Below are 26,550 nucleotides of genomic sequence, written 5' to 3'. Positions count from 1 at the left end.
GGAGGGTTGCCCCTGCTTTTTCCGATAACCAGAGCTCTCACTCTGTCTACACTAGTAGCAGAGGGACTTCGCCTGGAGACTGCGGAACTTGTGCTCCATAGTCCCACTCACTTCTAACAGGCCTCACATTCTTATGTAAGAGTCTATCCTGGTCTCAAAAGAGAATGTCCTACCTCTTATGCCAGGCCAGAGGACACAACAGTCACTCGATGGAAGGAATGCCTCTCCTTTCCACCATCACTACAGCAATACCATAGACCAGAGTCCCAATCTCGCCCATAGGGTGAACCTTGTAAGTCATATGATTTCTTGTAACTTGAGCCCAGAAGACAGAAATGGAACTTAGTGCTGATATTTAACATACTGGTTAAGCTTTTACATACTTTAGCATTTCAACAGCTTTGACTGTTTCTACAACGCAGATCAGTGCAAAGTCATTGTGCTATGATTATGCTTATTATCTTTGTTTCCTTACAACCTTTAAACTAATCTGGCTTCATAAAGAACTCTCTCAAAACACCCTTACAAATGAGCTTCTGTTGCTCATCTTCGAGAAGTATCAATTGAGGATATCTGCAAAGCTGCAGCTTGTTCATCTGTTCACACCTTTACCTTCCATTACTGTCTCAACAACATCTCAGACTGACAGTAAATTTGAACAAGCAGTGAAATCTTTTCTCGCTGTAGTCTCCTCTCCATGGTGGAGGTCAGGTTGCATACTAAATAAACACTCCAAATCTGCTTTCCTGGCAGTTAGCTTTTTTACTTAACCAGCTATATATTGAATATAGTTGGTTAAGTTTAAACTTATCCTTGTATTATAATTACCCAATTAATTTTAGAACTGCTCATGGGCACAACCAGAATTACCCAGTCAGGGCCAGCTCTAGGGCATATGGTACCTTCCGTGAAAACTTTGATATCCTGCCCCACTCTCCCAATAAACAACCTCCCCTTTCCATCACCTCTCCTGATATTATCCCCCTTCTCCCCCCAGGCATTCTTCTCCCTTCCTGTATCCATTCTCTTCCTTCTCTTCCTCTAGCTGCTATTTTGTTGTATACCTGCAGTGGAGCATTTTGCTGCAATCTGCCATTTCTTTCTCTTATGGTGGTAGCGTCTAAGATATTTTTAAGGGATGATGACTGTGGTTCCCTAGATTGCGAAGCTTTAGGTCTGTCTCTATTACACTGGCTACAGGATGCTTCTCTTCCTTGTATCATTGGAGGGCTTGGCATAACATAAGAAATGCCATACTGGGTCAGACGAAGGGTCCATCAAACCCAGTATCCTGTTTCCAACAGTAGCCAATCCAAGTTATAAATACCTGGCAAGTACCCAAACATTAGACAGATCACAAGCTACTATTGCTTATTAATTACCATTAATAGCAGTTTATTGATTTATTCTTGAGAAACTTATCCAGTCCTTTTTTAAACACAGCTACACTAACTGCTGTAACCACATCCTCTGGCAATGAATTCCAGAGCTTAACTATGCACTGAGTGAAAAATAATTTTCTTCGATTTGTTTTAAATGAGCTACTTGCTAACTTCATGGAGTGCCCCCTGGTCCTTCTATTATCTGAGAGAATAAATAACCAATTTACATTAACTTGTTCAAGTCCTTTCATGATTTTGTGGACTTCTATCATATCCCCTTCAGTCGTCTCTTCTCCTCCAAAATGAACAGCCCTAAACTCTTTAGTCTGTCCTCATAGGGGAGCCGTTCCATACTCCTTATGTTGGTCGCCCTTCTCTGCACTTTCTCCAGTGCAGCTATATCCATTTTGAGATGCAGTGACCAGAACTGCACTCAGTATTCAAGGTGCGGTCTCACCATTGAGCGATACAGAGGAATTATGACATCCTCCGTTTTATTTTCCATTCCCATCCTAATAATTCCTAACATTGTTTGCTGCTGACACCACCAACTTCTTTCCAATCACTGTTTGATAAACTTTCATGAGATATATGATCTTCAGGTTTTGAGCAGTCATCACCCCTGGAAGAAAGTCTGGGAATTATTTTATATATTGTGCCACTCCTCCTTCCTTTCTTCCTATCCTGTTCTTCCTGAATAGGTTATAGCCCAGAGTAACTGTATCCCAGTAGTGCTTTTCCATGTACCATGTCTCTGTGAGAGTCATTACATACAAATCTCACTCTTACATGACTAGATCCAGGACTCTGTTTCCCATACTATGAGCTTTAGTATTTATACGGTAGCGTTCCAGATTTTGCCTTATTTTTCTCATTCCATACATATTTAATGTTTTACTTACCTGAAGTCTTTTTTTTTTTCACCCATCCCTGATTATTCTAGTCTGAAGCCCTCCTCAGTAGGTTTGCTAGTCTATTCTGGAAGACATTTTGCCCCTTCTTCTATTGGTGAACACCATTTCTGCTCAGCAGCTCTTAGGAGCCAAAACATTCCCATTGACACCATCTGTACAATTATTCATTCACCTCCAGAATGTGTACTTTTCTGCATTTCTCTTTATCCCTGACTAAGAGACCTGAGGAGAAAACCACCTGTATACCTATCTGGTTCCCCCACTCTCTGAGCCATGAAGTCATTTTTTATATATTTTGTGAGGTACCTAGCAGAGTCATTTGTGCCAATGTGGATGAGCAGCATCGAATAATAGGCTTGATTCTTGAGAATCTCTTCTTAATGTCTTGGATTTTGCAACTGGTAGGCACATCTCCTTGGACAGCACATCTCGTCAACAGCTTGACACCTCTGTGCTCCTCAGAAGAAAGTCACCAACCACTACTAACGTTTGCTTCCTTGGCACAGTGATGTTGATCCTGCAGCTTTGGGTTGCACGAGCTTAAGTTCCTCCTCATTCTGGGACTGTTTCTCACTTCTAGGGCTGTATACCGGTTCTTTGGCTTGAGTGAAGCTGGGGTCAAGGTAAAGATTCTACTGGCTTTGATAATGTATGTCCAGCTGACATTTTGCAGTCCAGTTTGTCCTTCTTCCCGCTGGAGTTTTCCATATTAGACGCCTCAAGAACCATTTCAACAATGTAGTCATTGCAGATTCTTTTAAGCCTCTTTCCTTAGTGAGTTGACCTCCTTGATGAGGATCAGGAGATCTGTCTGGATGGAGGCAGAAGTTGTAACTGTGATGGCACAATGTTTTCAAGGCATTCTGCTCCTCTTTGGACTTTCATGCCTGCAGAAAGAAATGAGACAAACCTAAAAAAAAGTCCCTTCATTCCCTTAGCTGACCTGCAATTAGTTGGCTTCCTTTCTGTGAAATCCAGTACCTATACACTGATTCGCTTTGTGTAGCCCTCTTTGCTTGCTCTGTGTAATTAAGTATAGAATAATATATCTCATCTGTTTATAAAATGTGGGTTTTTTAAATATTTATCTGATGTGTAGGCTGTGAAGAATTCTTGGCAACTACTTGTAGAATTCTCTATGAATGACCAGAAAGGAAATTAAGTTATATTTTAATGTTAATTTAGATTTTGTGAATCTTTATTCCATTCTGAACCAGTACACTCCTCCTGTTTCATAATTAAGTTGCTGCTACTGGGGAAGAGATCATTTTGGCCTGCTGAAGGGTTGAATGTACAGTAATACAATTATCAAAAATGTTGTCCTGCATTGCTCTGTTCTAATTCATCAAGGCTCACTGGACACAAATGAATAGGTAAGAATCTAACTGACTCTGCCAAGACTGTGACACAGTCTGCAGTCATTAACTGGCTGTGTTGAGCTTGAAACTTATTTGCTTATTGGGCACAACCAGTGGAGGCTCTAAATGCTTACTGACACTGACTGGTTGGGCCAAACAAGTAGCAGAGCTCGATTTGGTGAAGATTTGTGAGCAAAGGTTCCTTAATCTGTTTATGCAAATGAAACATAAGATGAATGGGCATTGTTTTTATGTTTGTTTTCCATTAGAAAATAGATAAAATGTAATTGTAATTAATAGAAATTAGACTAAAGAATACAGTTTACCATCTTAGGATGAATCTTTACTTGCACTGGTCTGTGACAATCCAAATCTTCTACGCATTACCTTCACTGGTCTCAGTGCTAATAAAAGAAATGAGAATGTGAGCAATGGACAAAGGGCCTTAGCCTTACCAATGTTGAGTCAAAGAGCTAATTAATTCACTTCTTACATGTGTAGTAGTACCTGTTAATACATCTCAGGATGGTGTTATAATTTTTACAACAGTCAAGTAAATACAGCAGCAGACCCTATTAATACTTTTAACAGCTACAAATCCTAAACGAATACCACAGAAATCATATGAAAAACATTTTTTTTAAATCATGTTTCAGGACTTGCATACATAATCAAGGTGTAATAGTGTGCTGTGGTCCTTGGCATCAGGGAGGCATATCAGAGGATAGAAAAATCAGCTGGACTCTGGTTTTCAACATAAAGGCACTTTTATTCTTCATATAAACAGGCAGCAAAAAACCTGCTTACCTCAGCAGCGCTACATCAAAAGTCAAGTATTCAAGCATACAGGGTTCTGGCATAGTTCGGGAGCTTCTCCTCCCCTTTTCTGCAGGTTTGATCCTTTCTGAACCTGGGCTTATATTCCACTTCCCTGCAACCTAAATTCACACTCTGGGTATTAGACCAGACTAGATAGCTGGTCCTTGTCCTTTAAGGTGTTCAGGATTCTAATCTATACACCTTTTCACACGAGTATTAATCATAAATTCAGCACCCAAAAGTTTATATTCATTGGTACAGGTTTTGTGTGTGCTTAGTGACAATGAAATAAGTGCTTAATTTATTTGTTTTTTAAATATCATTTCTTTAAATTTTAGAAAAAGCAATAATTTCCTTCCCAAAAAGCATCACATAGCATCCATCTGACACAGTCCACAGTTGTATTCGCACCAAGAAATCTGAGGCACTGATGGTTGAACACTGCTTAAATTTTGGACATAAATTTGAAGATCGCAAACATCTGCCATTGATCAGGCACGTATAAATTGGTGTGGAGGCGATCAGGAATTATTTGCTCAAATTGGAGCAGGAATGGATTTTTAAGATTTAACACCGATAGCGTTTTGGACCTAATAGTAATACTGAATGGATTGTATTTCTCTGAATATCACTGTAGTTTAGTGTATGGTACATCATTGACAGAAAAGGAGCTTTTATGTGTTTTTGAATCGGTGTCACTGATTCATCTTTTCATTGTGTAAGCTCACCTCACTATGAGTCTAATTTTCTGTCTTTTTAAAAAATTTATTTTATATTCCACTTCTAGTCACTTCAAAGTGGATTACATATAGGTATTGTAGGTATTCCCTATCCCCAGAGGGCTCACAATCTAATGGTCTAATTCACAAATGGGCCGATGCAATATCTGCGCGCTTTAAAGGGGTGCTCATGATTGAGGGCCCACTCCAAAACATGCGCCGATCCACCTCTCCGGGGCACCCAATGCTACATGCAAATGGACTGTCACAGTAAAAAGGAGGCACTAGGGGAAATTGCGCACCTCTGGCACCTCCTTGGCAGTGGGTGCCTGGGAAAGATGGCTGTCAGCCACTTAGGAAAACGGACGTTCAATTTTAGTGTCCATTGTCCTAACCTGTGCACAGCCACAATAAAAGTATTTTCTGCTTTTCTGTACACTTTTTGGGCTCCTCAAGACTTAAAGCCAACTCCAGCCTCTGGCGCACATGTTTTTTTTGGTTTTTTTTTTTTGCATGGAGAATCTATAATTGCCTCATCAACATGTTGGCATGTGATGAGCACTATTACCTACGCGCGCGCGATAGGATGCGCATTTTGGATGCACTAACCCCCGTTTTGCATTGGGGATATGGATGTGTGTCTAAAATGCGTGTCCAATCGTAGGTTTACGTGCACTGCAGCCAGTGAACGGTATAGCATCGGCCCGAAAGGTTTTTCTTGCAGTCTTTGTCTATGGGAAGAAAGCTTAGTGATTTGGGACCTGAGGCAAAGGATGGTGTAGTGAATTGCCAAAGATCACAAAGAGCGGAAGTGGGATTTGAATTCTGGCTTCCCTGGTTCATAGCCCACTGCTATTGGACCTTGGAGAACATATTGTGTTCTCCAAGGTCAAACAGGTAGTAGAGTCCTCGTATGTCTGCTGACAAAACCCAGCCCGGAGCTTTTTAAAAAAAAAAAAAAAAAAAATGCTCTAAAGAGCATGTACAGACTTTCTGTATCAGTTGTGTGCATATAAGGCCCCCCTCTTAGTTCTGCTTTTTCCACAGAACCAATGCTCTGTTCTCAGATCCTTGAGAGAAACACATTTGTTCTTTTTTCTCAGTACCTTTTTTGGCTAAACTTTACCTTTTTTTCATGCAGGTGCTTCTCTCTCTTTGCCCCTTTATAGTCTTTAATCAAGTTTTTTTTATGTCTTTGTCATCTTTATTTTTTGGATCAGCTATTGTATGTATGAGGCCTAACCGCTTAATTGGCCTTTTTATTTTTCCATCGTTGATTCTTTTGATTTTGCTGTGATTATTTTTTGTCTAGAGTCTCTAAAGGAAAGGTCAGCAGTTTCAGCAAGTGCCTTCAGTGCAGACACATGATGTCCATCTCAGATCCACACGTTGTTTCTGTGGGTTGTCTGGGGGACAGACACAACATCTCTAGTAGCTGCTCTTGTCATAAGATGACTCCTAAGGACATTGGATCTATTAAAGCTTATGGAGAAGCTCTTTGGGTCAAGTAAGACCAATCCATCAATAGCAGCGTTGGAGGCATTTCCCAGAGCTGCACTGAGCACTGGTAGTGCATCAACATCAAGGGAGCAAATTGAGAGGCCAAAGAGACAGCCTATCATCTAGCTCCGATCACCCTATAAAAGAAAAGGGTTCTGCTTCATTCGTACTGTTGTCAGAGTACTTTAGCATTCATGCGTCAAGCAAAAGCAAAGAAACATCAACACTGAACCTCATCTATGTGCAATTCCAGGAGCAGGGAAATAATGGCTACAGCTGTGCATCCTCTAAAGCAGGGGTCGGGAACCTATGGCTTGCAAGCCAGATGTGGCTCTTTTGATGGCTGCATCTGGCTCGCAGACAAATCTTTAATAAAAAAGTAAAAATCTAACAAAACCCCCCCCACCCTCCTGACGCCCCCCCCAAGACCTCCAAATTAATTTACTACAACGCTCCTGACCCCCCCCAAGACCTGCCAAAAGTCCCTGGTGGTCCAGCGGGGGTCCGGGAGCGATCTCCGGGACTTGGGCTGTCGGCTGCCAGTAGTCAAAATGGCGCCGACGGCCCTTTGCCCTCACTATGTCACTGGGGTCGACCAATGGCAGCGGTAGCCCTTGTGACATAGTAAGGGCAAAGGGCCGTCGGCTGCCAGTAATCAAAATGGCGCCGACGGCCCTTTGCCCTTACTATGTCACAAGGGCTACTGCCGCCATTGGTCGACCCCAGTGACATAGTGAGGGCAAAGGGCCATTGGCGCCATTTTGACTACTGGCAGCCGACAGCCCAAGTCCAGGAGATCGCTCCCGGACCCCCGCTGGACCACCAGGGACTTTTGGCAGATCTTGGGGGGGGGGGGGGGCAGGAGGGTTGGGGGTTGTAGTAAATTAATTTTGGAGGTCTTGGGGGGCATCAGGAGAGTAGGGGGTTGTAGTAAATTAATTTGGTAGGTCCTGGGGGGGGCCCCGGAGGGTGGGGGGTTGTAGTTAGTATGGCTCTCACGGAATTACATTTTAAAATGTGTGGCATTCATGGCTCTCTCAGCCAAAAAGGTTCCCGACCCCTGCCCTAGGGGATCCCGCACAAGCTCTAGTACCTCATGCACAAAATCTCTAGCAATCAGTATATCCACTCCCACATATTTAGAACCTTTTGTACTAGCGGCGAGATATATATGTGGGTAGTGGGGGAACGAGAGTACCCTTTCATGTCGTTTCTGTAAATGTGTCTCTTGTATCATTGCTATGGATACATGATGTGTTTGGAGCTCTTGATTAAGTAAGAATCTTTTACGATAGTGGTTAAGACCCTTCACGTTAAGAGACATAATACATTCCCCTAGGTTTGGACCCTTGGCAATTGTAGTTAATCTAGACATGGTGAGAGTTTTTCGTCTAAACGACAGCTATCTGGCCAAATAAAACAATAATAATTAACAACATGCCCTAGAAAGGATAACCCAAAAATACCCCAACAATTGACATCACCCATTCGTAACCCATGGGTGATAACACTCCTCTCCTGAGAGTCACTCTGCTGGCATATTGCAACCCCCACCTGCTCCCCTCCCGAAACTGTGAAAAACCAATAGTCCCATCACTGAAAATCTGTGAAAACTCAACAAGAACAAGAAAAAAGAAAAGAACAAGCTCACTACGCAGGCAAATCCAGCTTCATGCCTGCAGGCAACGGAACATCCATCCATGATCTTCTGCAACAGGCAAACAGGTGTATGCTAGTGTCAGAGTCAGTGAAACAGCCTGGTAGTTCAGTCAGTGTTTAAGTCAGCAGTGTCCCACAATGATGGATTCAGCCTTGATCCGACAACGCCGATCGGGAATCCTCGGAATGGCGCCATAGTCAACTTCCTCCTTTTCCTGCCCTGCGCCATTTTGGATGGTCATCCATCTTCGTGTTTTTGGCGAGTTTCCTCGGTGCTGTAATGCTGGGCTGATGGCCAGCCTTGTTAAGGGCTCCAACGGCTTCTCCCAGGGTTTTGACACGATAGGCCACACCATTAACCATAAAATGGAGTCCAAATGGGAAAGTCCAATGATACCTGATGTTCTCTGCACGTAGGTAGGCAGTGATTTCTTTCATTTCAAATCTTTTATGTAGCATAGATGGGGCCAGATCCTGATAAAGCAGGGATCAGGAACCTTTTTGGCTGAGAGAGCCATAAACGCCACATATTTTAAAATGTAATTCCATGAGAGCCATACAATATGTTTAAAACTAAATACAAGTAACTGTGTGCATTTTATGTAAGATCACACTTTTAAAGTACAATAAGTCTCTGAAAATATTACACCAGGCCTTAAGACACCAATACATCTCCTATTAGGAAAACGGACCAAGTCAGGCTGCTATAGAGTCCTACACAGAAACTACACGCCAGCAGAAAACCTCACCTGAATCACGTGCTGTCCCTCACCTAACATAGAATAAAGAGACCAAAACGCATAACAAGAAGCATGCAGAAAAAACTGAATTGGAAACTGCAACAAGCCAGAGTCTCTGTATGCAGTGTAACAAAGGAAAAAAGAAACATCACCCATCCTTATAAAACAAATCAAGAAATATAAAATCATCAGCAGTAAAACTGTACTAACAAAAAGAACATATTTCGAAACAGCTGATGAGTGGAATATCCAATAATTAAAAACTCATATAAAACATTTCCAGATACCAACAAAATATTTCAAAATAGCAGACACAAAGATCCAGTAATGAAAAATAAGGATACAAAAATTTTTTTGCTCTGCATACCTGGGAAAGTTTAATATCCAGGTGTCCTGAGATTGTTCTGAATTAGCAGGAGGCGGGGTGGTTTGCTTGGAACTTTCTCCTCTCTGTCACATACCAGCGCTCTCTCTCACACTGGCTCTCAATGACACACCTATACACACATGCTCTCAGTACTCACATATACACATGTTTTTTCTCTCTCACTTATATAGGCTCTTAATTACACATTTACACACATGCTGTCTATCTTTTCATGCTTACACACACACAAGGCTTTCAATCACATAAATACATGCTGTCTTTTTCTCTCACACACAGACTCTCATTCACATGCTTACAAACATGTCCTCTCTTTCTCTCATTTACACACAGGCTCTCAATCACATACTCACATGCTCCCTCACCTAAACCAGCTCTCAATCACACACAGACACACATGCTCTCTCTCTTACTTATACACACAGGCTCTTAATCATACATACACATGATTTCTCTCACACACAAAGGATCTCAATCATACACACATACTCTTTCACACAAACAGGTTTTCAATCACAAACTTACACATACAGGTTCCCAATGGTAAACTTACATTCATGCTCTCTCTCTCACAGGCAGGCTCTCAATCACAGACATACTCTCTTTCACATATACAGGCTCTCAATCATTCACATACATGCAATCTCTCACTCACACATGCTTGCTCGCTCATTCACTCTCTCTCTCCCCCAGCCCGGGAACTCGCGGCAGCAGCAGCCTCCTCCCAACGCTAACCTCCTTCATTTTCAGCCCTCGCGGAGGCGGAGTCCCATCGGCCGCAGTTGAAGCTCTTCATTTTCCTCCGAGCAGCGCTGCAGTCTTCTTTTCGTCACGCATGCACCCGATGCTCTCCACTTCCTCTTCCGGGCCGCGGGGGGGGGGGGGGGCGGGAAGAAGAGACCACACTAGCGTGGTCTCTTCTTCCCGCGCACGCACCCGATGCTCACCACTTCTTCTTCCGGGCCGCCGGGGGGGGGGGGGCGGGAAGAAGAGAGCACGCCGGTGCCGCTGACTCCAGCTCTCCTGCCGCGTTCCGCCCGGGCTGACAGCATTTTAAGCCCGGGCGGAGGAGGACCGGGGAGCAGCTGGGTCAGCGGGGGACTGGAAAGTGTGGCGACACTTGTCTGCGAGCCAGATGCAGCCCTCAAAAGAGCCATATCTGGCTCGCGAGCCATGGGTTCCCGATCCCTGCCCTAGGGCGTTATGTTTTATTAAAAATCAGGATGGGGAAACAGGTAGTCACTTTGGTCAGCCTTTATACCCCTAACACAGGACAAGATATTTTCTTTAATACGCTAGATGAGGTGTTGCTTAAGTATGCTGAAGGAGCAATAATCTTGGAAGGGGACTTTAATGTCACTCATAGTCCCTCCATAAATAACTCAGCACAGACATCCGCCATACCGGGAAGAGTCCGGAAGCGGTTATCTACTATGATCTCACACTGGCAATTGGGATGTTTGGCGGCAGAGGAATCCACACTCCAGAAGCTATACTTATTTTTCCCATACCCACCAATCCTATTCTTGGCTGGACTGTTTTTTAGTAGACAGGCACACACAATTGGGTGAATGATACGAGAATTGAACCCATTCTTTGGTCCGATCGCTCTCCGGTCTGGATTCGGGTGAATCTTAATAATCAGGATCAGGGCCAGAAGTTCTGGCGGTTAAATGAAGGACTTCTTAAGGACCCCGTATTTGTTCAGACCTTAGGGGTGAAGCTGACAGAGTACTTCCACAATCATCTTACTGATTCCACTTCTAAGCTGACCATATGGGAATGTTCCAAAGCAGTTGCTCGGGGCATACTAATTTTGCATGTATCCTACCGCAAACGCAAGAAGGAGAAACACAGGACAGCTCTTGCCTCAGAACTTACCCAGTTAACACGGCAGCACATGCAAACACAAGGCCCTATGATTCTACAGAAAATGAATAGTCAGGGAAGACTTAAGGCGCTCAATGCTGAGACGCTAGCTTTTCAGATGGATATAATTAAACAGCAATATTATGAAGGGGGCAATAAGGCGGAACATTTGTTAGCTCAACGCCTAAAAGAGGTCCTTGCCTAGAACAATATTACTAAAGTAAAGGACAGAGGGGGGCATCTGGTTATGTCATCAGAAAAGATTAGGAAATGCTTTACTGATTTTTATGGTCAGTTGTATAGTAGAGATGCTACCATTGCTAGTAATGATACTAGCAATGGTACTTACAAGATCTCCCATTGCACACTATTACGGCTAAACAGCAAGAGTATTTAGGTGCCCCTATTCTCCTGGCAGAGGTGCAACGGGCGATTAAAGCTTTAAGACCCGGAAAAGCGCCGGGCTTGGATGGCCTGACTGGAAGCTGTTAAAACATTCTCTCATGTAGTGACAGAACCTCTAACCGTGATGCTTAATTCTTTAAGGAGACAGACTTCTTAGTGACTCATGCTAATGTAGCAGGCATTACAGTCCTTGCTAAGCCAGGAAGAGATCCCATGCATTGTGGGTCCTATCGTCCGATATCACTCATCAATTTAGATCTGAAAAAATTAGCACGAATCTTGGCAGAGCGGTTAAAGGGAATTATTCCTTCATTAGTATACAGTGATCAAGTGGGTTTCGTCCCATCCCATATGGCCAGTGACAATATTCGGAAAGTAGTGGACTGGGTCCATCATCATAAGACGCCAGCTGCGCTTCTAGCTATCGATGCCGAAAAGGCTTTTGACCTTGTGCATTGGCCTTTTCAATTCAGGGTACTTGATAAAATGAACTTTGGTGAGTTCTTCCAAAATTGGATCAAAAAGCTATATGAGATGCCCCAGGCAAGAGTGAAAGTAAATGGGGGCTATGGCCCGTTACTTGACATACAAAGGGGAACGAGGCAAGGCTGCCCTTTATCGCCCATGCTCTTCGCACTCTTTCTAGAACCTTTTGCACTGACAATCCGAAGGAAGGCATCTATTACAGGAGTCCAGCTTGCTCGTTTGCACTTTAAACTGTCATTATTTGCAGATGACATTCTTTTCACACTGACTGACCCTGAGGTTTCCCTACAGGGTGTTACGAATGCTTTGGAGCAATTCCATCGAGTATCTGGTTTTACTGTGAATCTTGAAAAGTCGGAACTCTTGAATCTTAATTTGCCTAGTCAAGTGGTCCTGAACATCACAAAGAACTTCCCGTTTCGATGGGCACGTACTTCTCTCAAATATTTAGGGGTGCAAATTGGCTCGCATAACTCACAGCTATACTCACTCAATTATAATCCACTTTGGAAAAAGATAGACAAAGACTTGCTCAAATGGTACAGGGAATATTATTCATGGCTGGGGAGATTAGCCATAATTAACATGGTTATCCTGCCACGTTTATTGTATTTCTTCTCTATTATTCCCATTATTATTCCAACAGCACTCTTAAAGCAACGGCAGACAAAAATTTACGATTTCATTTGGCGTAAGAGGCCTCCTAGGGTAGCTAGGACAACTCTATTTTTACCCAAGCAGGCTGGGGATTTGGGAGCCCCAAATATCTGGTTTTATGCAGCAGCACAGTTACGGTATCTAGTGGATATATACAATAGGGTTGATATTAAACAATGGGTTCAATTGGAGCAAGTACAAGTAGGGTCTATGCCGATACAAGCCTTACCGTGGCAGCCTAAAGCTACATGGCAGCCTCTGACATATGTCACACCAGCTTTGAGCAACACTTTACAAGTGTGGAAGAATTGGAAGACTAAGCTAGTGGGACCTTCTGATTACCACCAGCTGTCTCGTTTATTTCATAACACACTCTTTAGAGGGGGCATGGATAATCCACAATTCACAGCTTGGGAATGTCAAGGGCTTTACTACCTTTGGACAGGTTCTTACGGGCACCACTGAGCGTGCCTATGAGGCTCTGTCTCTTCCAGTCCCTCCGGGACTCGGATAAGTACTTGCATATGCCCAGATATGCCACTTCTTATCTACCTTGATACATGCTAATCAGGTACACTCGTCCAAGACACTCTTTGAGTCCTTTTGCGAGCACTCTGGCAGAATGAAGGGCATTCTCTCCAAGATTTATAAATTACTGAATAACCATTCTCCTTACTCAGCTACTCACATACAGGCATGGACTAGGGATTTGGGGGACAAAATTGAGCAGGGAGAATGGGACGTAATATTTTTTCAATTATCCAAAGTGTCAATTGCTGCCAACATACATACAAAGTTCAACATACATATAAAGTTCTCTATAGGTGGCACTTGACCCCAGAGAAACTTCATAGAATGATCCCTGTGATTCCAAATGTCTGCTGGGGAGGGTGTGGTCACATAGCCATTTATATTCATATATGGTGGCAGTGTCCGAAGGCACTCTTATTCTGGAAAGGGGTTTCTGATTGGCTAGACTTGGTGGTGCCTGGCATGCGGGATTTGAATCCTAAATGTGTCGTCATCCATGTCCCTATAGACAGCTTTCCTATCAATACCAATAAATTCTTTACTCAAGTCTTTATAAAAGCTAAGGCTGAATTAGCTAAGGCTTGGAAATCAGCGGACATACCATCTATGGCTGTAGTCCTTCATAGATTACACAGTCAATACCATTTGTCTTACCTTACAGCTGTGAAACATGATACCATGAAGGCCTTTCAGGCTATTTGGCAACCCCTGATACATTGGTTACATACCCAGAACATGTCACCCCCGGGGGCGGGTATTTAGATCGTGGACTTGGGGTATACATTTATTGACCTGCTGATCAGCTGTTGTTTGAATAACCGTTGACAAAACTCACGGAGCCAAATAAGACAGTTGAAAGAACTTTATTTCATATATAAGCATCCTGGAAAGGTGGGGAGGGGGGGACGGGGTGTTATGTATCTTAAAATGAAGGAAATTATGTACATATATTGGTATATACAACATTACGTGGTGTAGCGATGTACACAAGATCTATGTCCCTACAGTATATGGGGAACTAGTGTAATGGCTATATACTTCATTTGCTTACTTGTTCTGCTCGGGACCTGAACCTATGTATGAATATCATTGACTCTGTTCTCTTTACTTTGTTGAACTAATAAAAAAAAATATATATATATATATATAAACATGACAAGCACTCAATTGAAGCAGAATTCTGTATGTAGCGGGCATAATCTGCCAAAATGTGGAGCATGTCTGATTGGTGCTTTGGGAAACTTTATTGCTGTCTCTAAAATTGAAAGAAATGATTATGCAACTTATTTTTGAAAGTTATGCAGAAGAGAGCTGTTTTCAAAGTTCCTGGGCAGCTTGTACCCTTAGATCTACAAATTCATTTTCAAAGAGAAACGCCCTGCGGAGTTTTTCTTGTACAATGTGTGGCTGGCAAGAAACCTGGCACTTTTGTACCCACAAACTATGCATCTGCTTTGAAATCCCCGTGAGCAATTTACTGTCCCCTTCCCCGCATATACGGGGGACAATTTCCAAAACTGTTTTACTCGGTTAAACGCATTTACCCAGATAAGAGCTTGCCCTTCTCTTTCACTGTCACTAAGCATGCAAAATGTTTGAGCTAGTGATTATACATTTATTGGTATTTCATTTATGATTTACATTCTTGGTTATGTATGCGAGTCCTTAAAATTGTGTAATTGTTTTCCTTTTGTTTACCACTGCTAATATTTGCCCATGCTGTGACTAAGTACTGTACCAATAATGGTGCATCTCTTTACTGGTCAGGTTTACACCCAGAACTCACCTTTGGCTCTGCCTCTGCCAGTGATTGTCCCGCCGTACGCACCTGTAAGTGAGCCCACCGTTCAGTTTATCATGCAGGGGAGTCTCCCGCTGCTCACAGGCGGGGCAGGGGCCAGCTTAACGCCCGAGCCAGGTAGCCTTGTGACTGCTTCTGAGCCAGGAGCAGAGGCGGCATCTGCAGGAGAAACCGAGAACAAGGACAGAGCGCCCAGACAAATCCCAGAGAAGATGAAGAATGAAGAGGTAATAACCGTTTGCTTGGTACAGGTTTCTGACTACAGAACTGTGGGGTAGGGGGACACTTATTTACTTAATTAATAACGAAATAAGTGCTTTTATAGTTTGTCCCGTATAATCAGTGCAAACTATAAAAGCAGTTAATCATAAAACATGCACGGAAATTTAAAATAAACCAAGCCAGTGCCGTGTTTCTATGTAACCACAATACCACAAATGACTAACCAAACTTACTGATCCAGCCCTGAAATCTCTACTTTGGTAATAATATACCAACACAGCAAGCCTACACTCTACCTTTCAGACTCAGATTTGTGTCTCCCAGAAGACAGACAGGACAAAATGCTACCTCAAAGAGAGGCCCTTTAGTTTTTAGGGCCAGCGATAAGGAGGGGGCAAAATTTGTGCTGTGTGAGTGCAAGAAACCTGTACGTATGGCCAGCATTTTCTCCCAGACCACATGGCCATAAGGGCAAGCAAGCTCTTCAAATGCTGGACTATGGAAGAGCTTTATTTTCTTCAGACAAAGGAAAATCTTACGGAAAGTCTTCACAACTCTTGTTTCAGTCCAGTTTGGCAAGGGTATTGTTTACAAAGAGAACTCTATCGACTTAGATATCTAATTAAATCATTTCTTGCTACACTCGATCAGGATTCCATCTTCAGAATAAAATGAAAGCCCACCAGTTTAGGTCTACCACAGCGTCCTTGGCACATCTTAATTCCATTTGTATAGAAGATGCTGCCTAGAGATTGCCTCCCTAAGGACAGAAGTTTTATAAGGCAGATCTTTAAAAACATTTCATTGAACTCTGCCTTCCAATACATGTGAATTACATAGCACATCTACAGTAATCAGATAAATTAATCAAATGCAGTCCTCAGCTTAGGAGTCCCCATATATGACTGACTTTATCCTGCTTTTCCACAGAGAAAGCAAAGTTGCTTACCTGTAACAAGTATTCTCCATAGACAGAATAAATCAGCTATATAATCTATCCCATTTTGCTCTTAGAGTTGAAGAATAGCTTGCAATAAAGACTGAGGAGACTTGCGCAGCAGGCAGCTATGTAGGAAGGCCTGCATAATCACCTTTGCTTTTCAGAGGGAAGCTACTAGTCCAAGCCTTGAGAGCCAGTTTGTGCTACAAACAGGTAGCGATATAACCATACTTCCCAAACCTCTCGAGGCACACCTATCCAGTTGGGTTTTCAGGATAGCTGTAATGAATACACACAGATTTATATACACTGAATCTCTAATTTATGCAAATGTATTTCATGCATATTCTTTGTGACAAGCCTGAAAACTCAACTGAATAGGTTTGCCTTCAGGAGAGGGTTTGGAAACACGGTTTATAACAGGATATTGCTTTCTCCAAAGGGGACCCAAATATTTTACTTTCTGGTTGACAAAGTGCATATCCACGGAAACAAGCGCTTTCCAGCCAAGGCTGGAAAATCTGAGCATGTGCATTGTTCATATAATCACAGCATTTTTGGAAGTTTTTTTGTCTTTCCACATTTTCTTCCACACATTTTTCCCCACAGCATGCCTCAGGGTTGGAGGGGCACTTCCTTCAAAATGCACCCCGACACTGCTCATTGGTCAACAGGTACCATAGTAGTGGCGTAAGCTATCTTCTCTCCCTTTTTGGTTCTGAGAGCACCGCTTCTGCAGGGCGCCCAGGCCCAAGTGGCCCTGACAAATGGGCCAGCTCATCACTTGCCTGTATTCCGTGGCATCAATCTAGCCAAACATTTTGGACCAATGAACCTGTGGGCTTCTGAGAGTCTTGACGCCATCTCTATGCTCTTGAGGTCACTAGAACTTTTTAATACTAATCATAGACTGATTACACCTGAAATAATTTATTTCCGTTTTTATTATGCTTTATTTCATTTGCTTTGGTTTAGTGAGCTTGCCTTTTCCTTCTCTATATAGTACTTGAAGAAACTGTATATACAAGAGCGGGCTGTTGAGGAAGTTAAACTTGCCATAAAACCTTTTTATCAGAAAAGGGAGATCACCAAGGAGGAATACAAGGACATCCTGAGAAAGGCTGTACAGAAGGTAAAACTCTACAAGTTAGCTGAGAGGTTGCCTGTGCTTATGCTAATTAAAAACCAGACCTCTTAGAGGGAGGCTAAGAACACTGTTGAGTCTATCATTAGTATTATGGTACGGATATTCTGCCAATGTCTCATTAATGGCTTCATATTCAAGGTCAAGGAAATCCAATGTCGCCTTCACCTTTCATTTCTGTAAGTAGGACTGATGCATTTAATGGGTGGGGGAAGGGAGTACAAATTGTGACTTCCAGAATTTGGATTTTTGTTCTGTCCCCTTCATTACCCCCCACCCCAGTCATTAGTAAATGAAATGTTGAAGGAAATCGTGTGACTCAGTTTATCCTCCTAACCTGAGTTGCTGTAATCTGACCCTACAGTCATCTTAGGCGTCAGGATCAGATCATGGTTACTTATGTTCAATCTTCTGTTTTTTGTATCCTCTGAGCTTCCTGTGTGGATATGACCGCACTGTCCAAGGATTAGAATAGTGAATACTAGCTTCTCTTTGGAACACATAGGGAATTAAGAAATTGAATCAAAGCACATCTTTGAACTAAGCCTTAGCAGGATAAAGGAGGTATGTTTTTAGATATAACTAATTATTAGCTAATTGATCTCTACAGTTAGACTATGCGATTTATAAAAAGAAATTTCTCTCCATACTTGTCAATCTAATAAAATACAGCATGACATGGTCTTCTAGAGGTGTCTTCTATACATAGTGCCGACCTTACCAAGGTTCAGGAAAGAGCAGTCCTCAATAGCAGGTCCAAAGCTTTGGAATTCAATGCCAGAGTGGCTAAGAGTCTGCATTGGCTTTCAAGCTTTTAAAAAAGATCTAACATGACTTTTCAAAATGGCACTCACAGATTAAGTAATTTGTTTAAACTGTTTGTGTATTACAACACAGTCATGGTATTATGTCCAGATATTATATAGTTATTTAAACCTACATACTATATATGTTTTTACCTTGTAAACTGTTCTTTTCTGGAAGAGCGGTATATAAACCTTCTGTAAGTAAACAAATACATAGATGGCATTGTTGGAATTTTCCTCTTTGGTGGGGTCTATTTCAAAGTAGAAGGATATGAGTTGTGATTAGTGCTGAATACTTATTGGCAAGAATGCTAATCGTTACTCTGCCACATGCTCTCAGACCCTCCATGTGCCTCAGTTTACTAGGAACATGGGTAAGAGTTAGAATATACTAAGAATGTATCATATTATAACTCTTACCCATGTAAGATGCAATAGAATGTAGATACAATGAGGTATATATAAAATATATACATTTTGCTAGCATATGGACTCAGGACCAGTGGGTTTATGCTCCTCTGCCAGCAGATGGAGATGGAGCAAACTGACATCATCACAGTATACATAACCCTGCAGTGACCCCAGCCTTCCAGTATTTTCAGTCTGCAGCAGATGGTGGGCGTGCATCTCCTTGTGGGATTGCTTTGAGCTTTTTGAAAGGAGAAATTCTAAATTCAGGAAAAGAAAACCCCGCTCTCCTGCGGCGATACCTAAAGGTCCTTCCCCCAGTTGAGAATTCCTGAGGTGATTTCCATGATCCCTTAGAGGTGTGCCTTGGTCCAGTAGCTGGGTTTCCTGGCATGGACTTAGCTGCTAGTTCAGCTGAAAGGTAGCAGGTGCAGGAGGCTGAACACGACAGTAACGACAGATGCCCTCTCCCCCCTCAAATGGGAGACAGTCTCTGTACTCAGCCAGTAAGCCCTGAGCTCAGGTAAGGTTTAAAAAAAAAAAAAAGAGAAAGTTTGCCTGAAACCTCTGGTCTCTGTTATTGGCGATGGGTTGGGGAACTGGGCAAGCCTGGTGGGTTGAGCGACCCTCAGTGGGCTAGGCCCAGCACTTAGACTTTTTTCTTGCATGCCACGTGGTAGGCCACAGCAGCTGTTTTCGCATGCTTTTGTGCATGTTCTGCTGCCCTCTATAGGCTGTTGGTGTGAGCAGTATGTCAGCTCTGGTTTTGGGTGCGCTTTTTACACGCACAAACCTTTTTACATGCTTAACTTGGCGAACAGGTTGTGCGAGCGCCTTACTGCGCTTCTAGGTGCTTTTTTTGGGCGCATTTCATTTTTGAGTGTGAGCCATTCCAATGCACATTTACTGCAGCGATAGTGCTGGTAAGCAAGAAGCCTAAGCGTCTTCCTATTTGTGTTGCCTGTCATATTAGAGCTTCTCAGCCTGACCTGGCTGCTCAGACGCTCAGGGAGACTTGTCTCCCTCGGATTTTGCTAAGCCTGGCTTTCCCCATTCTGATGATGGGTAGGTCATGGCCTTGACTGGGGGGACGCTAGATCTTGGTTCTCCCTTGAATGGCTCCTCCGCTGGTGAGGCCAGTTCTGTTAGACCAGCTCCAGTCCTCCTGGGCTTGGTCTGGACCTGGCTGCTTTTTCTTGGGTGGAATCTTTTCAAGGCTTATAAGCCCTTCTTCAGGTGCAGTCCTCCACTTCCCCCATTTCTGTCTGGTTGGTCCCTCAGCTGGTGGCTCCTCCATCTTCCAGGCCTATGCTTAAGCGCTGGGGCTCAACTCAGCTCCCTGTGGGTGTTCTCAACAGGAATCCAGATGGCACTGATGATGAGGTTGAACCTGATTCCTTGGAAGATGGGGAAATTCCTTCAGGGCTGGAACCATATTGAACCATGTTACGGCTCTTCCATAGAAATGAACTGCCAACCTTGATTTCTCAGACCATGAAACAGCTGGGTGTTCCTGGTTCAGATGCTATGGCAGAGCCAAGGAAGAATCCCATTTTGGTTTCCTTACGTAAAGCCTCTTGTTTTTTTCCCAGTGACGGATGCATTCAGGAATTGATTAATCTGGAATGGGATGCCCCAGAATCAAATTTTAAAGGGGGTCGGACCCATTGGAAGGTTTGTACCCCCTGGATCAGTGAGAGAGCGTTTGTTTTCCCAAAGTGGATACTCTGGTATGTGCCGTGTCTAAGCGGACTATCCCCATAGAGGGAGGAGCAGCCTTGAAGGATTTACTTGATAGAAGGATTGAGGCTATTCTTAAGCAAGCCTTTGAGGTAGAGGTGATGAATTTACAGATTGCTTCCTGTTGTGCCCTAGTGGCAAGATCTTGTCTGCTCTCTCAGGAGGTTGATGAGTCCGGAGGGAATTCCAGAGCGGTTCTGGAGCCTACTGCCACCTTTCTAGCAGATGCAGGCTGTGATTTGGTCCAGACCTCGGCCAGAGGAGTGGCTTCGGTGATAGCAGTCAGGCGTAACTCTGATTGTGAAATTGATCAGCTGACACAGCTTCCAAAGCCAATTTTACCAAGATGTCCTTTAAAGGCTCACTCTTGTTTGTGAAGCGAGTTGGAGAAACTGGCCAGTAAGTGGGGCGAGTCTTCAGTGCCTCAGTTGCTGGAGGATAAGAAACGGTTACAGTGCCCTTTTGGTATGAGGAGTCGTTTCCCGGGTTCCAGGTGTTTTCGTCCCTACAGAGGGACAACCTTTCAGCGGACTCTGCCTTTTGGTAGGTCTCAGTCCTTTTGTCCCCGGCAGCCCAAGAGAGGAGCAGACTGAGGTGATGGACCTTCCCGAGCTTCTCAGAGAAGGTTTTCTGACCCACTTTCTGGAACAGGAAATAGGAGGATATCTCTCTATTTTATCTGAGGTGGGTCAAGCAGTATTCCTCGGGACATATTCATGGTGACACTTTGCCACTCCCCGCAGAAGAAGCATGCAGTGGAGTTCACGCTTCAAAGGCTCCTCAAACTGAGGGCTGTGGTTCCAGTGCCCACGTCTCAATGTATTTTGTTGTGCCCAAAGAGGAGGGCTCCTTTCATCCCATCTTGGATCTCAAGAGGGTCAACCATCACTTGTAGATGACTCATTTTTTAATTAAAACCTTATGCTCTGTAATAACAGCGGTGCAGTCGGCAGAATTTGACCACCTTGAATCTGTCAAAGGCTTACCTTCATATTCCCATCCGATTGGAACACCAGTGCTTTCTACGCTTTGCAATGTTGGAGCGCCATTATCAGTTTCGGGTGCTGCCTTTTGGTCTAGCCACCACTCCCAGAACATTTTCCAAGATTATGGTGGTGGTAGTGGCCGCCTTGCAAAAAGAAGGAATCCTGGTGCATCCATATTTGAACGACTGGCTGATTCAAGCCAAGTCTCAGGAAGAGAGCCGCCTGGTGACACACAATGTGATCTCCTTATTTTGCAGGAGTGGTGCATCCTGATTGAGTGCTGAACCTGACCAAGAGCAATCTTCGACCATCCCAGTCATTGGAGTATCTGGGGGTCCAGTTTGATATGGGACAGGTCAGAGCTTTCCTACCGGAAGTTTGGATCCAGAGATTGATGTCTCAAGTGCATCAGTTGATGAACACCATATGCCCAACGGTGTGGTCCTACCTACAGGTACTCTGCTTGATGGCAGCTACCCTGGAAGTGGTGCCATCGACAATGATGCATATGTGTCCTCTTCAGCACTCTCTGCTATCTCATTGGAACCTGCAGTCTCAGGATTACGTGGTTCGGCTCCACTTGCCAATGGAAATCTGCTCCTGGTGGTTGCAGGAGGATCATCTGAGAAAGGGCGTACCCTTGCCTCTCCGGCCGGGTTGGTACTCACGAGCTGCCACGTGGTCCTCCTTACACACTTTTTTCGGAGGGAGGGTTATAATTTTTTATTTTGAAATTTAAAAAAAAAAATGTTCAAGAAATACACTTGAATTGAAAATAAGAGACAAAAAAAAAATTTCCAACCAGGAATATTCTGAAAGAGGAATACAACAGTAATTGTTACCATCACTATTATAATTTTTTTCATAATCATATTTATCAACATCATCTCTTAACTAAGTCCTCTATATGGGGATCCATATTACTACCTTAGGAAACAACAAATAATTAGGAAAAACTGGCACTCAGAGATCATATCTATTTTGCAACGGATATCAATACTAGGCTATTTATGCTCCATCTGAGACAATTGGAGAAGAGACTGTATTAGTAACAGGGACAACTTTGTCAGACAAAAAAGCTGCTAATTATGCTAGCAAATAGAAAATATAAGACACATTCCGATACTGATCTCAAGGACACCACACTGCATCCTATTACACTCCCCCGCATCCTATAACACCCCTACTCCCTGCCCTCTCAATAACCAATGCCCCTTTCACATTCCTTAACACCGCACCACACAGTAGCTCTCCTCACGAAGAATACTAAACTCCACCTTACCCTAGTTTATCCTACTGAAACGGTACAGTCCACACTCCCAATGATATTATGATGTTATTTATACCAGTCATTTTAGATATATATGTACATTATTATTGTATTATTTAGCAACCCCCATTTGCCAAATTATAAACCTGTTACTGCTGCACGAATCAAATATTTAGCAACCCCCATTTGCCAAATATTTAGTAACCCCCATTTGCCAAATTATAAACCTGTTACTGCTGCATGAATCAAATATATTCTGCTTAGCTGTTTTTGTTAAACTGTTGTTACAGTTACTCTGTAAAAGCTGTTATATGGGTTACACTGTAAAGCTATGTTGCTGACTCCATGTTGACTGTAAACCGATATGATGTCCAACAACGAATATCGGTATAGGAAAAACTTAAATAAATATTTAAGAGTACACTTAACATGGGAATTTTAAAAGGAAAAAAGCTCCTTTCTCCAGTACCCTAGGCCTTAATAATAACTGCTTTCTTTTCTTTTGGGTTTGCCTCGCTAGATCTGGATAAATACAAACTTTATAGTCCAGGAATGTGTCCCCACGATGACGAAAGAATAATTTTAATATCCATTCTTGATCAGATTCAAGTAGAAAAGTAACAAAGTTGCTGGTGAAATCAAATCCTTTTAAGGAGTCTCCAGTAGATTTGAGATATCCGTTTGAAGAATTTCTATTGGCGACAAAGCTTGAAAACCCTTTTGATCCAAAGAGGCTTTTTTAAAAGGTGATATATATAGTAAACTCTTGAAATCAGAGGAAGAATCTGTTCCAGTATTTTTAAAACCTCTAAGTATCTTCTCCACATGACCTTAAGTGGGACTGTAGGATCCTTAGAGAAATTAATAATATGCAAATTTTTCCCACAAATCTGATTTTCTAGCTTCTCCAATCTATTTAACATCTGGTTTTCTTTAATTATAGATTGTTGGACTGCTGACAAACTTCCAATTTCCATATTAACATTCTCACTAGAACTCTAATTCAGAGCCACTCCTGTTTCGACAATTTTCAGATGATTTTCTAACTTATCCAGAGAGGAATACACTGGATTAAATTGCTTAGAAATGTTGTTATTCAGAGTCTGTATCGCCTCCCATATAGACTCTAGGGTAATGGAGACGGGCCTTACCAATTCAGGCAATGTTCCAAGAAGCCTAGTCTCCTCATCCAACTGCCAAGATCCCGTGGGGATTTAAAAAAATGCTGGGGCAGTTCCCGATACAATCGCCGCTCCCTGGCGTGAGTGGCCTCTCTCCTCAGCAACCGAGGGCGCCGCTGCGCCAAGCATTCATGCTGTTCTAGCCTCCACAGGGATTCATCGGGGCTACCCATTGCTCCAGGGAGAATGATGTCAGTAGTTCAGGGAGGGAGTCTGGTTCCACTTCCTCCCGGCTCACCTCCAGCGAACCAGCACCCGGACCATGAGATCCCCAATACATGTGGGAATCCATCGGGCCCGAGATCCTAGGCAAAGGTGAAAGTAATGCACTTCGCTCCCTGGCATGGCATTTCCTGCCAGAGTGTGGCATAATCAGTTTGGTTCGGAACCCGAGAGAGACTTCTCAAATGCTTCTCTTGCCATCAGCCAACTTGGATCCCCCCCCTTTTTTTTTTCAGGTTTTATCATCTGGAAGTGCAGGCCCGGGAGGAATGCAGCCTTTGCACTTGCGGTATTGACTGGACTGCGGGCAGCCTCCCACCCTGTTGGGGAGTAGCTTTGGTGCATCCCACTGGTCCTGAGTCCATCTGTCTATATGCTGAGAAATTACTTACCTGATAATTTCATTTTCCTTAGTGTAGACAGATGGACTCAGCTTCCCACCCTCAGCTGCTGCATGAGTGTGTCAATAGTCTTCCTGTGGGGCTCTGGGTCCCAAGGTATTACTGGAAAGTGTTCATCCAGTCAGTAGCTTGGGGTACCTAGAATCTTATGTGAGTTCAGTGTTTAGGTTGGTTGAGTACAGTTCTGGTTATCTGTTTTTAATCAAGTTGTTTTGCTAGTCTGTCCGTAGTTGCTTTTGAAGAGAATACTGGCAGGCTGGGGTCACTGCAGGGTTATATATACTGTGACATCAGTTTGCTCAGTCTCCATCTGCTGGCAGAGGAGCATAAACCCACTGGTCCTGAGTCCATCTGTCTACACTAAGGAAAACAAAATTATCAGGTAAGTAATTTCTCCAGTATGCTTTTCTGTGTGCATATAAATATTTATGCATATATGTACATTCTCATACATATGTACAGTATATAGTGTATGTTTATGAATGTGTAAGTTAATATATACCAAATTTTCAATATATTTGACACAGAAAATGATTCAGTAAATTGAATTAGGTACTTTGCGAGATTCATTGTTCAGAACAGGCTCTTGAATGAATCTTTGACCTCAGATGATTTTCTTGCACAAAGATTGTGTATCTTGCATGTTTCTCTTTGTAGCTGCATGTGGACTGATTACACTGCAGCACACAGCGATTTCTGTTTTCATGGGTTTCTTGAGACATTAGATGCAGTGAGCATGCCAACAGTTAAATCACTAAGAATGAATAGTAACCGACCGACATTGCTACTGTACATGTTTCTTCTGCAGATCTGTCACAGCAAAAGTGGAGAAATCAATCCAGTGAAGGTAGCGAACCTAGTGAAAGCATATGTGGAGCGCTACAAACACATGAGGAAATACAAAAAGTCCGAGACTGAGGAGGATCAAGAGTCTGAGCACCAAATGCCAGCATAACCTGCCGCCCGATGGCACTGACCCATCTAATGCACAGGGAGGCTGCGTGCATTTCCTCCCCACTGATAAGTGCGACTGGAACGGCATCCTGACTGCAGCTCCTCCAGACAGGAGCGCAATTTCCAAACCTGTGTCGTTCCAGATCCATTTGGTAGTTTTAAACACACAGGGAAACAAGTGGTTCATTTTCAAACAGAGGCACAGAAGACCTGAAACGGAGTCCCTGTGCTTTCCAGGGTTTAGTTTGCTTTCTCTGCCTGTCCTACTAACTCTTCTTCCTTTTCTTTTTGATTAGTTTTTTCTCCTTATCATTTAATTTATGGGAATATGAACTGCATCCAGAACCAGCTCCTTAGTCCATTACTTAATCCTTAATACTTGAATCCCTTGGGAGGTCTGGCAGAACTTTTGGGGTGGGGGGAGGAGAGGCAGGTAAATTTGACTTGCGACATCAGAAGTGAGTTCTACATTTATCTTTACCAGTTCTTTTTCTTTTTGAGCTGAAGATGTGAATTTTCTCATTTTACATCTTACCCAAGTATCTTGTTAACCAAGGAAATTATTTTTATTCTTTTTGCATTGATTATGTTATATTGTACCTCTCTGTAAATAGGGTGTTGTTGATGGTTGTTTTGTGTTGAGTTGCCTTTAAACGAGAAAGAAAAAGAACTGGAAAAAAAGGATAAAAATTACACATTTGTAACTAGAAGTGTGAAGAATGAGACACCAGATGTACAGAAACAGAATTGTGACACTTTATAAAGCTATTTTGAATGGTTTTAACTATGCAGCTAATTGGTCATTTCTTTACTTCTGTTTGGGCTTTGTTCTGGGCATTGTCAGAGAGTGGGCAGAATCCAGGAAGGTCCTTCTGGAAAGCCCACAAGTTCACGCTTTCTGCTGCTAGTTTGGGAGGCTGGAGTCTAACCCTGGATGAAGTGAATTTTTAAAAATGATTGGGATGCTGAACAAAACACACATTGTCTCCTTTCTCCCTACCTCCCCCCCCCCCCCCCCTGCTGCAGTCTGTCCATACCACATTTCTCTTTC

The 26,550-nt window shown here is 43.0% G+C and overlaps 1 protein-coding gene across 8 annotated transcripts in view; it reads left to right on the top strand.

Moving 5' to 3' along the window:
• Positions 1–26,290, top strand: part of PHRF1 (PHD and ring finger domains 1) — a 352,385-nt gene extending 326,095 nt beyond the window's left edge. For 7 of the 8 annotated variants that reach the window (XM_029582942.1, XM_029582938.1, XM_029582941.1 and 4 more), the window contains 3 exons: positions 15,192–15,452; positions 17,391–17,519; positions 25,354–26,290. In XM_029582942.1, the coding sequence (XP_029438802.1) occupies positions 15,192–15,452; positions 17,391–17,519; positions 25,354–25,500 (537 nt within the window). In that variant the 3' untranslated portion in view covers positions 25,501–26,290. Of the gene's footprint in view, positions 1–4,811; positions 4,964–15,191; positions 15,453–17,390; positions 17,520–25,353 lie in introns of those variants that run through there. The other variant, XM_029582943.1, reaches the window with a different exon arrangement.
• Positions 26,291–26,550: the final 260 nt, after the last annotated feature.

This window comes from Rhinatrema bivittatum, chromosome 17 (assembly GCF_901001135.1).
Source record: "Rhinatrema bivittatum chromosome 17, aRhiBiv1.1, whole genome shotgun sequence".
In the NCBI taxonomy this organism is placed as follows: domain Eukaryota; kingdom Metazoa; phylum Chordata; class Amphibia; order Gymnophiona; family Rhinatrematidae; genus Rhinatrema; species Rhinatrema bivittatum.
This window is presented reverse-complemented; position numbering and strand designations above follow the sequence as displayed.